The sequence below is a fragment of the Scophthalmus maximus genome, chromosome 8 (genome assembly GCF_022379125.1).
Source record: "Scophthalmus maximus strain ysfricsl-2021 chromosome 8, ASM2237912v1, whole genome shotgun sequence".
NCBI lineage: Eukaryota > Metazoa > Chordata > Actinopteri > Pleuronectiformes > Scophthalmidae > Scophthalmus > Scophthalmus maximus.
In genome coordinates, this window is record NC_061522.1 from 18,270,861 (window position 1) to 18,282,270 (window position 11,410).

General features: G+C 43.6%; 3 protein-coding genes across 5 annotated transcripts; 1 reads left to right on the plus strand and 2 right to left on the minus strand.

The window, feature by feature from the left end:
- Positions 1–1,291: 1,291 nt before the first annotated feature.
- On the minus strand, positions 1,292–5,228 carry LOC118312907 (calcium homeostasis modulator protein 1). 2 transcript variants are annotated; one of them, XM_035637978.1, is made up of 3 exons: positions 4,988–5,228; positions 3,585–4,172; positions 1,292–2,367 (listed from the first exon to the last, which is right to left on the minus strand). In XM_035637978.1, the coding sequence occupies exons 2-3, from the start codon at positions 4,128–4,130 to the stop codon at positions 1,849–1,851; spliced, it is 1,065 nt and encodes a 354-aa protein (XP_035493871.1). In that variant the 5' UTR covers positions 4,131–4,172; positions 4,988–5,228; the 3' UTR covers positions 1,292–1,848. The 2 variants fall into 2 exon arrangements, with proteins under 2 accessions (XP_035493871.1, XP_035493870.1); XM_035637977.2 differs by having other exon boundaries at positions 3,585–4,209; positions 4,988–5,227.
- Positions 5,229–5,872: 644 nt separating this feature from the next.
- LOC118312905 (inositol 1,4,5-trisphosphate receptor-interacting protein) lies at positions 5,873–11,281 on the plus strand. 2 transcript variants are annotated; one of them, XM_035637974.2, is made up of 2 exons: positions 5,873–6,030; positions 6,303–11,281. In XM_035637974.2, the coding sequence occupies exon 2, from the start codon at positions 6,312–6,314 to the stop codon at positions 8,244–8,246; it is 1,935 nt and encodes a 644-aa protein (XP_035493867.1). In that variant the 5' UTR covers positions 5,873–6,030; positions 6,303–6,311; the 3' UTR covers positions 8,247–11,281. The 2 variants fall into 2 exon arrangements, with proteins under 2 accessions (XP_035493867.1, XP_035493868.1); XM_035637975.2 differs by having other exon boundaries at positions 5,880–6,030; positions 6,307–11,281.
- On the minus strand, positions 8,370–10,846 carry zp3c (zona pellucida glycoprotein 3c). Its single transcript, XM_035636889.2, has 8 exons — positions 10,307–10,846; positions 10,123–10,229; positions 9,886–9,989; positions 9,366–9,549; positions 9,169–9,295; positions 9,001–9,089; positions 8,738–8,811; positions 8,370–8,581 (listed from the first exon to the last, which is right to left on the minus strand). Exons 1-8 carry the CDS (start codon positions 10,844–10,846, stop codon positions 8,409–8,411), a joined length of 1,398 nt encoding a protein of 465 aa, XP_035492782.1. The 3' UTR covers positions 8,370–8,408.
- Positions 11,282–11,410: the final 129 nt, after the last annotated feature.

The window sequence follows — 11,410 nt, forward strand, 5'->3', positions numbered from 1 at the left end:
ATAAATGTGTATATATGTATATATATATAAACGCCGTGTGCCCCCCCCCCCCCCCCCCTTTTGGAGCAAAAGAACAAATGGAAGGGGCGAGAGGAGGAGGAGGAGGTGCACGTGCGAGAGGACATTCAAATAATGATATCAAGAGATAAAAGAGTGAGACGCAGAATAAACCCACCACAGGCCTGGACAAAGACATCGCATGCTGCACGTCCACCCCCACACCAGCGCCGGCACCGGCGACCCTGGCTGAGAGAGAGAGAACAGCTGCTGGGCTACTGGGCGAGCTGAGAGACAGCCAAGGGGAGTGCTGCTCCACTAATCCCCCGGGGGGAGGGAGAGGCTTCAATGGGATCCATGCCATGTTCATTCACCCTCCCCTCCTCCTGCTCTAATAAAGATGTTACCGCTGCGCAAAGAGGAACAGCTGGATCGACCCGCGCGGACGCACGAGCGCCGGCCTCGGCGCGCGTGCACGCGCCGCAGGGTGTTGACAGGTTTCCCGATCAGAGATTCAAAGTGCAACTGAGCTGCGAACTGAGTTGCGAACTGAGCGAGTGAGAGACAAGAGATATGTAAGTGTTGAGCTTGCTTTCTTAGTGACATGTAAATTGTTTGGGCTGTCACAACTTCTTCTTCTTTTTTTTGCATAAATAATAGGTTTGCCTGATTTGGAAATACAGCAGCAGTGGGCACTTATCTGCCAATGATGAGGTTTACCTTTACAAAGCATCATAAACCAGGATTATGCTATGAAATGTATAATACTATAAAAATATGTCATGTTTGAATGGCCAAGTTGATATTCTGATAAACTCTTGTTCCATGGGCCAATAGCCCATTAAACTGTTTCACTTTAGAATGTGGCATTAAAGTGGCTCTATGTAACTTTAACCAAGCACGGACCACTGTGGCCACGGGTGGCGAGATGTATTACAAGGTAAACGCTAAAATGTACTGTATCAGTAGCACAGTCCAAAAAGTCTGAATCTTGAAGCCCCAATGTGAAATTTTTGTACTTTTTTGGCGGCATTTTGGTGGTAAAGTTGCAAACTGCAACCAAGTGATCACCCGACAGGGGACACTTTATTGTGGTGCACTAAATGTATCTTTGTTGCAGGAGATTATACATATATGAACACTATGGACAATATATTAAATTTCTTCTAATAGATTACACACTGTATCTTTAAGTTAGCTAATATTAACCACCATAAGCTACAGGTCGCAGTTAAACCAGTGAAACTAAATGGTGTATTCAATGGAGCATGGCTGAATATTATGAGTTCAGATTTTTATTGGCAAGAGAAAGATTGTGCTATTTGAAGTGCACACATGCTCAAGTCGGTGGCCTGTGAATATTCATGACGGCCCCGACATCTGTGAGCAACGCAATCCTTCATTAGTGTCTTTATCAAGGAGAACTCTGCAGTGCGCTGTGAAAAGCTTTACTGTTAGACCGATACAACTGCTCTACTTCTGCAGCCTAGAATATACAGAGGTCACTCATTGCCGTGAGAGCAGCGGCAGACTGTGTGAGTAAAACATGACTTAATGAAACATACAGTCGCCGTGACAACACGCCAAGCAACAAGTTCAGGACTACACGCCAAGTACTAGACGTCTTCTGAGGAAAACTGAACTGTGTCAACAAGTTATACGATGACATTTTGGTCACTTTGTGCTCATCATGCTGCAACATTCAAACTATACATTGCACTGCATTCCTCTTTACATCATATTTAATATACAATCATCAATGTTCTGAGCATTAAAGTGAGAAATTAAGATGGAAATGGATTATAGTGGGACATTTCTGAAAGCTGAAGAAGATATGTTCCCTCTCTCTCTTCAGACTTTACTGTAATACACTGCCCATTCCTTCTTCCCCACGTCATGGGTGTGTCCTTTTGCAAACCCATTAATCGTGCCATTGGCTTCTCCATTTAGTCTGCCATTGTTTTCACCGTCCATTTGTTCCTTTCTCAGAGCCAGAGCTGGCTTACTGGTGTGCCAGTTCCATAAAACCTTATTCATATCATCCTGGGCCCTGATACCCAGAAGCTTGTCCTCGTCACTTCTCTTCTTGTCCTCGTCATCGTCGTCATCGCTGTCGTTCTTGTAGGAGCGGCGGTGGTGGTGGAGGCTGCGCATCTCCCCGCTGATGTTCTCAAAGTACTGCTGGATGCAAATCTTGGCAAAGCTCTTGGCGTGCTCCTTGCAGGTCTCGTCGAACATCTTGCGCTCGATGTCAACGTAATGCGACCAGTACTTGGTCTTGAGGAAAGCGGCCTGGGTGAAGCACGGTCGAATAGCCCGGATCAGGAAGGCTGTGAAGGTCATCATGAGCAGGAATATCCATCCGCATGCCTGTGAAATATGGGTATGTATTAGTATATTGGTATAGAAAGATAAGCATTATTTTTTTAAGCCTTCAACAAAATGACAATAGGGAAGGGGATATCGATAGTGAATCCAGTGTTCTCTTCAAATAGTCAAAACTGTGATGGACAAGGTATGTCTAGCAGCTCCGTAGCTCATTAACAGAATCTGTATATCTATAGATGTTTTAGAGACATGTTCATTTTCGTCTGTGTCTGGTCAAAGACCCTAAATTACAGTGGAGGTGTTCTTTGGACGAATCGAAACAGCTCCCAGTGCCATGAATACTGAGGCTATAAAAGGCTTATCTATCCCTCTAATAAGCGAACAGGAAAGCTTCAGTAAGCTCAAAGTGCAAAGTGATTTAGAGTCCGGTGGGGGGATTGAAGGTAAATACAATTTCTGTTGAATAAAGCAAAGGGATTTTAACTTTGCTTAGTCATAGATTTGGTGGAGTTGAGAAACTACTGTGCTATATCTTTTTGCCATACCCTTATTAAAAACGTGTGTGTGTGTGTTAGTGTGTTTGTGGTCGACCTGGTAAAATGTAGATTAGTAGATCTAATGACTGAGGCTCTCAAATAATAAATTGAAAAGCTATATCCAGGATTTTAAAGATACTTAGGTCAAATGTCCCCTTACTTTACCCCTTTGGAAAATACCAATTCTTATTCTATCTATTTAGCTATAATGATAGAGTTGTGTTTGTCAATATATTTTCCATTTATTCATTTTCTTTTCTTAGGGGGTAATCTAAAAATATAAGAATCAGCCATACTGTACTCTCCCTTATTTTTTTTTAAATTTCACAAATATCAAGAGAAAAAATACCAAGAACATGATATGGTGTCCATCATATTGATTATGGCACAATACCAGGAATCTAGAACTGAGGGCAGGCAATTTATATTCAGCCGTAATTCATTTTGTTATTATTGTTAGTGCTTTTCCTAATGTGGAAAAAGCCTGTGGTAGCCATGATGCTGATGAGAACAGATCTAACCACTTTAAGTGCTTGGTTGCTGTCTAAAAGTGGGACCTGCCCTTGTTGTCAACATTTGCTCGCTACTCAAATTTTCGGAGAATGAGAAATATGATTGTCTCCAGTTCTGCCTCGAGTCAAAAGGTCAGATTGGCTAATGACCTGTCAGTTTAAATCCATTCACATACAATTGAGAATAAAAAAAAAAAAATCACCAGTCTACCTGTGATATGCACTTTATGTATCGGGATGCTGCAACTCTTATTTCCTGATGCTCAAACAAGTCTTTGCAAGGAATCTTCGCCAGCAGCTTCATCTTGTCCGTCTCCGACATCTCCCTGATGAAACTATAATTCCCAAACCTGTCAATATCCAAGTTGATGCTGAAGGCACAGAGGAAACTCTTCCCATCCATGAGAGTGACAGACACCCAGACTGCGGGTGCTATCAAGGATCTCTGCGTGATCGAACAAAACATGTAGCGGAGGATTGAAGGATCCTTTCTCCGTTTGCCGGTGGGTCTTTTCCACTCCTCGGCGAGCACCGACACATTATTGTTCAACACAAAACCCAACATGAAGAACCATAAAGGTGGAACAATGAGCAGTCCAATCCCATAGGTGTAGTTGTACTCTGGCATACAGGGGCAGCTGAATTCAAAGGCGGAGTACATCTGTGCACTGGCCAGTGCCATGATACCACAGATCCCGTTCATGAAAGATTCCTGGTTGGATTGGAGGAACTGGAACATCATACGGAACTTATCCATCCTGTGACACGGGGTTTGTCTTTGCTTCTGATGGAATTAACTCTGTAAGAAGAAGTGCAGTGGAAGGTTTCACAGCAATCTGCAAAAAAAAGTGAAAGGCACCAAAGCACGCTGATCATTGTGTCATCATTGTGTACATGAATTACTTGACATTCATCGTTTCATTAAGGCCTCCTCCGCTCGTTTTATAGGAAGATTTAGTAGGAACTGCTTTGCCACTTTTTTTTCTTCATAAAGAGATTAAAAGTTGTATTGTGTTGATCTAATCTGGTGTGGTTGGTAAAGTCAAGTTAATTACTATTATTAATAGGGTGTATCGGCTCAACAGTAATATATGTTAATAAACCACGAAAAAAGGCTAATAAGCATTAACTTTGTGAATATAATCTTATTACTGGCTAGGGGTTTCTCTATATTTCATCGGTAATTGTACACGTTAATAAGTCATTAATGAAGGGTGCTTACAATCATCCAATGCTGCAATTGTAAATATTAGTAAGTAGATTTAATCTTGTCCGACATACTCAGGAGCCCTTTTTTGCAGAAAAGTCAAGGCTCAACAGCCAGAGAGATTTTTTTTTTCAACCAAGCAATACATACAGAATTCTTATGAAATGGCATGCAACTGTTCAATAAAGCATTTATTAAAAAGGCACTTATTTATCACTTATGAACTCTCTATATAAAGGCACCTTATTAAAAAGTGGTTAGGGATGCTCGTAGGGAAATATGACTCATACTCTAAACCAACTTTCATGCAGACTTGGTTTTCATCAGCGTTATCTATAGAAAACAAAAGTCAAGTTTCTACGGGTACAGATATTTATCAGCAAGCAACAACACAAAAACACGCTTACCTATTTTCTTTAGAGTGGATGGACAAAAGGAAAGGAAAATTTCACATAGCGGCAATGTCCATAGTGAGAAAAACTGCAGTTCCTATCGGGCACTGGAGCTCCGGCTGAGAGGTGTCTCTGGAACTCTCTGTGGTGACGTTCAAAGCCGACCACGTCACCTGTTGGTGCCCCTCCCTCCGCAGTCACCTGTGATTCGTTGTGATGGAACTAAAGAATCTCATTCAACGTAAACACGTCACAGCGCTCAGAAAAACATTGACATAGTTTCCAGTCAGTTCTCTTAAAAATTCACACCAATGTGTTTTTCAGATGTTTTTGGAACGTAGTGTTATGTAGCAGTGTTAAGACAAGGGACCTGGTCCGCGGGGATCGCGCAGGTGCTGTTCAGCTGTAGCCATAACAATGCAGACATGCAAAATCGGCCTCAAAACATTTAAATATATCTGTGGCTTTGGCTGGAAAATTTGGTTGTTGTCTAAGAAGTGAAGGTTGAATCTGTTTCCACCTGATTATTCAGAACCAAATAAATCAAGGGACGGTGGCTTTTGCATGCTAAATGTAGTCATTATTACATGTCCAGGGATTTTCTTTTCAAAACTTTAGCCATCTGGAGTCAACTGCACCACTGAATGAAGCAGAGCTCGACGAACCAGTTCGAAGCCCACAAGAGAATAAAAGGCAGGGGCCTTGTACTCTCCTATTCACAGGCACAGACCATTTTCTGCACATGGCTTTTATTTGAACAGTAGTACGCAGCCCAGTGCTTTGCCCTTCACATCAAAGCATGAGATGGTGTCATGAACACTGTTGAATGTGCTGCGAAACTTTGAGGAAGTTTGCGTTATCGCTTTTCGTCAGCGCATCGCACAGGAAAGTGTGTCACAGCAGAGCACATGGGCAGGGTGTGCAGGAAACAAGTCACGGAACACAACCTACGGCCAAAAAGGGAAGAGATCACCGAGCCTGTAGCTGTGCAAGGTTACTCTCTACTAGTTTCCTCCTTTGCACCTATTCACACATTACTGGAACGTTGAAATACTGAGGTAATCAATCGATTCTTCACTATTAATGTCATGTGCTGCAATGAACGGTGTTTAATATGAAATGTGACCATATAAATGAATAAAGTTGATGCTTCCAGGCCATCAAGGAAGTAGCTTATTACTTTTCTAGCTTTGTATCGTTGTGAAATTTGCAGACAGGAAGATCTCTCATGATTTTTTTTAAAGGTTTTAAGGTTTTCATTCAATCTTTTCATGCATTGCCAATGCCTAAACGATTTATAACCATGATTAACTGTTTGACTTGTTCACAGACAGTGTTGATGATGCAAGACGCTTTTCTGCGCGTGTTTGTCGTGGCTCTGGGTCTCCTGGTGTGTCCGAGGGATGACCCCGGGTCGGACGAGCGGGATGATATCGTCACAGTGGGCACGCAACAGCTCGAGGAGAGGCAACCGAGGGACGAAGTGAAACTGGAGGAGGAAACGGCACCTGTCAGAGAGAAAATGACACACAGAGACGACAAAGGGCCTCGGAATATCCCGAAAAGCATCCCCAAGGAACAAACTCAGTCTGATGAAGATGTTACTGATAAACATAACTTATCAGTCCCAGGGGATATGGCTGTCTTAAATCAAGATTCATCGGAACACTTTGCTGATCTCACAGGAGGACATTTTATATCATATTCTGATTCAAGTCAGCCACAACAGTCCAGAAGTGAACCCGAGGTTTCTCCGAAGACTTCACAAACCGACCACGAGCAAAAGGGAAACCAGCAGTTTGACATGGGGAGTAAACAGCATGTCGTTCTGACCGGTGGCTCTTTCAGAGACCCAGTCCCACCACAAGGGCAACAGGAAAAACCTGAGGAGATGGAAGTTGAGGCATCTCTGTCAGAAGTTCACACCACGATGTCAGAAAATGGAAGTTCAGAGGAGGCAATTGGTGATTGGGAGGAGGATTACCTCTGGTACATCTGGAATACTTTCTCCCTCATTTCCATCATCCGCTTCTTCAGGAAATACTTGAGAAAAAACTCGCCAATTAAACCAGATGAGTCCAGGACCTTCCCAGTGACCCGCATCGCTGCTGAAGTGCCACTGCCCGACGGTGACACGCTGCACAGTTTTCATTCACAGTGTGTTCAAGCCTCATCCAATAACAAGTGGAGGGAGGATGAGTTTTTGGAGGGGTTCGCAAATCACATGGTGGAGGCCATGAGGATCATCTGCGATAGTAATGGAGGCATGGCGATCGACAACTGTCAGATGTTGGATGCATGCGATATGATTGTTCCCATTACCCCAACTGAGCCGTATAGTTTCCAGTTCCTGCTCTGGAATAACCAGGCGAGTGACCTGCTGCTCGATATGCAAGTGTGTGGTCAAATCAAATTGGTGGCAAATAAGAAAACCCCAAATGGCTGCCACTGCCAGTCGTCTGACACGGATGATATGGTTTGCCTGCTGCATTGCGAGGACGTGAGTGCCAGGACAAAAATGACCGAGAGCCGCCTTTGCATGAAGAACACGTCTTTCTTGTCAAAGTCGCAAGTTAGCAGATGGTTTCAGTGCACGATCAAACAAGCGTGGGCACAGATTTCACACAAGTACGATTTTGAGCTCAGCATTCGCTACATTGATGCTCCGGGCACTCTGGTTGTCAGATTCAGATCAGGGAAGCAGATCAGCTTCAGTATGAATCCTGTGGTTAAATTAAACGCTGATGCACATTTCTACATTACACCTTGCGCCCCGAACAATTTGGACACCTGCTGGCCTCTCTCCCTGACTGTCTATGAAGAGCATCTCCTTGAATGTCTCGTCAAACGCCTGCCTGAAAACCCCTGCCACATTCGCACTCTTGATATTGCATGTTTCCTTCACAAGAGACAGACGGCACTGTCAGGAAGCAGTGCACTCAAGGATCTTCATTTCAAAACTGCCCTGATCCATCTACTTCTGACCAAAGACCCATCCCAGTGGAAGCCACAACACGTGGCCGATAGGCTACGAGACTTGCTGGACTTCCTTGAAAAAAGCCTGGAGAGAAAGCTCCTGCACCATGTTTTCATTGGAAACACCATAACTCAGAAGTTTATGCTGCTGCCTGTGGAGTTTACTCAAGCAAAGCCAGTGAATCTCTTCCATCCCCTGGTGGAACATGAGTGCATCTACAGAAATGCTGTTATGCATTTCCAGGAAGTGCTTAGAAATGCACACATACTGATAAAGGACTATATTAGTGCATTCTGAATGGCTGTCAGAAAAAAAATAAAAATTCTGAAGACTTGGGTACTTCTGAAATGAGTTTAGTCCCTTTACCCTGACAGCAATGGATGCGTTATTGCATACTGTGGCAGAGAAAGAGCCAGGTACATGACAAAAGTTTATTTTAAAATTGACCATTTCCACATTTTAGTAATCATCCTCCCAGTAATTCACAAAGTCTTTGTGCTCCACCATGCCGGGGTCCTCCGAACTGATCGAGTCAGCATCGAGCGATTTCATCCGAGGTTCAACATCCACGAATCCATCCTCGCCACTCAAGTCGACTTTCCAAGACGGACTGGAGATGGTTTTCCTGGAAGCTGTTGAAATAAGTTTGATTAATCCCAAATCTTTGTGTTAACATTCTTGACTTCACCGCTTAAAGTTAAGGTCTGTGCAAAAACCGAATCATGTCTTAAGCTACTGGCTTTTTATAAAAAGTTCCTGTAATGTATGAACACAAGGTGGAAGTTTACCCCTAGGCAGTGCTGATGGGCAAGTAGATTCACAGCAGATGCACACAGAGTCGTCAACGTAAAGCTCCTTCCACCTTAAAAGAAACATTTTGGTTATACTGAAAATACACTCCACAGGTGGCAATACTTAGAATGCCACCAAGTGTTTATAAAAGCTTAGTCATTTAGTTTGTCAAACTCTCATGAAATAGCTGATCATCAAATGGAGAAAAAAAAATGCATGCCCCACCTGTGGGTGTTCCAACTAGCCAGAGGCAACTTACTTTTTGGTTGCTGGGTCATAATTGCAAGCCTTTAAACTTGGAGATGGTGTAAGTGTCCCCACGGAGACGTCACAGTGCATGTAGAGTTGCTGAAAGACATTTGGTTTCCAGTGTAATGGACTGGTCATTTGATTTGACAGTACATGGCCCTCACTTTTACCGATGTACCTGCATTTGGGTGGAGGTGGAAACCCCGTCCTTGAAAATGAAGGCAGCCACACTGAATTTCAGGGCCATCTTCGAGGCGCCAAGGAGGAACTTTGACTGCTTAGATGCCTTGCTGTCAACCATGCAGCTGCAATTGGAGAGAATGCATGTTTATATTGAACTGAAGCATTTCATTTTTTTACAAGTTAAAATCCTACCCTTGGTTGTCAATGACTGTATATTTAGGGTTGGAGTTGGGGTTTTGGCTGGCAGTCATGAAGCACTTGTTGATGTACATCCTCTGGTCTCCTGATTTTGCAGTGGCGTTCGCCATCTTTGCTTCAAAGTACATTGGCTGGCCCAGGGTGTAGGTTTTTGATTCCGGGAGCTCATTCCCGGACGCTGTAAGGAGAAGTTAATTGTGACATTTAGTGACAAAGGTTTAGTATGCACTTTTATTGTATTATTTGCTTTAAATGCATAAGACGATCCCTTTCCATCGGCTTCCTTAAGGGTTTCTCTCCAGCTTTGAACACATTCTATAAAATTCCAGCACCACTGGTGTTCAGTTTAAAATAAGTTAAAGACGTCCTAATTAAGTTCCCTTTGTTTTTACCTCATACATAAGTTTGTGGTTTGAGAAAGACCTCAGTTTTACCATTCACATTTGAAGCCAGATGACCAGTCAAACTTTGCATGCAAGAAGGCAAGTGCAGAAGAATTTTAAAAACAACATACCATCTAAAGCAGCAAGAATCACATTTTGCTTTGGTTGGAGTGCCTTGAAAACTGTGCCTCCTTGCAGTTTGGGATGGATGCCAACTTTATAGGAGTTGAAAAACCTGCAAGCATGTGAAAACTTGTTTTAAAGGCAGAGTTGAATAAGCACAGAAATCTTTGATTAGAAAACAGCGCTATAACCTAAACCCCATAGTATTAGCAGAGAACATGGCCAAAACTCAAAGAAAGACATACCTTGGATATTTGCACTGCAGGGGAACACTAAAGGGCATTTGCCTCAGAACTTGACCAGCTGGCATGTACTTGAGCACAACGCTGATGAACAGGTTGTCAGCCTTACTCTGAAACATACAGATGTGATGGTTTGTCAAATAAGCATTTGAAAGATTAAGACAAAAGAGAAGACACCTTTACCAACCTCTAATTTGAATCCACAGTCAGTTTTCAGTAGGTACAGGAGGTAGTAGTGGGCTTTGGTGCCTTGGTTGACAGGACAGGTACCCAGTTTCAAGTCTTTGTAAGCATTAAGGCTCTTGAAGACGTCTCTCCTAATTCTTACATAGATTCTGTCAACATGACAAAGTAGTTCAACCACTCCTGCTCTGGCTGCCGCCGCCGTCGTCGAACTAGTGGCAACAGGAACGCGCAATATTTCCCCAGACCAGTCGGGGAGGGGTCTGGCACCTTTCTCTGGCTGGAACACCTCTTTCGGGTATGCGGACTTCTGGGCGTAGACCCACTCGGGGAACGTGTTCTCGTCGGCCGTTATGGCTCCGCTCTTCCAGACCCTGGGCGCGGGGCCCGCTCGTTCTTCGCCGCCCATCGTCTTCATTCTCTCCCACTCGGATTCGGGATTTTGCACAAACGGACCGTAGCCAGCTCGACTCCGGAACCGGTAACTGGAGGCGGAACAAAGCAGCTGTAGCAGAAGCCCCGCGTGCACCGACCCCATTCTCATCGTGGCAGCTGGCTCTGCACCGACGCTGGCCCTTCACCTGGACAGGTTGAGTGTGGCATGCGGCAGTGTGTCACCTGGCTTTTGTGTTCCGCGATCGAGCGGCTGCAACACATGCCAATCAAGAACAACCAATGAGAAGAGACCAACGGCAATCAGCCTTAACAGGCTGCATGCCATTCTCTTCATCTGTCAATCACCACTGTGGCTTTTGTCAAGTGCACTTGGCTGCCAGTTTATTGGGAACACCGAACTAAACCCAATTTTCTCTAATACGCCAGTCCTGCAATGTGGTTATCATTTTCAGTTTTTAAAAAATGTTATTTTATTGTGTTGACGAGATGTTCATCCAATCGGATTATTTTGGTGTTTCTGGTGTGTTAGACTGCATTTCTTTCAGCCAGGTGTGCCTAATAAACTGGTACGTATGAGCATATATATCATAATGTGACATTTCCTTGTTTATTCCCATTCAGTGGTGTATTGAATAATAGACATACTCTTTAAATTAGATCAATCATTTTAATTTACTATGTTTTCATCTTACCCCCTTATTTCGGTAAAACA

Bases quoted from the DNA above. Each gene is read 5' to 3' on its own strand.
- LOC118312907 (XM_035637978.1), bottom strand. From the start codon at position 4,130: ATGGATAAGTTCCGTATGATGTTCCAGTTCCTCCAATCCAACCAGGAA. The intron at 2,368-3,584 runs GTAGACTGGTGA...CATATTTCACAG, and splicing joins ACATAAAGTGCATATCACAG to GCATGCGGATGGATATTCCT.
- zp3c (XM_035636889.2), bottom strand. From the start codon at position 10,846: ATGAGAATGGGGTCGGTGCACGCGGGGCTTCTGCTACAGCTGCTTTGT. The intron at 10,230-10,306 runs GTTGGTAAAGGT...TGTATGTTTCAG, and splicing joins ACTGTGGATTCAAATTAGAG to AGTAAGGCTGACAACCTGTT. The intron at 9,990-10,122 runs GTATGTCTTTCT...ACATGCTTGCAG, and splicing joins CTGCAGTGCAAATATCCAAG to GTTTTTCAACTCCTATAAAG.
- LOC118312905 (XM_035637974.2), top strand. From the start codon at position 6,312: ATGATGCAAGACGCTTTTCTGCGCGTGTTTGTCGTGGCTCTGGGTCTC.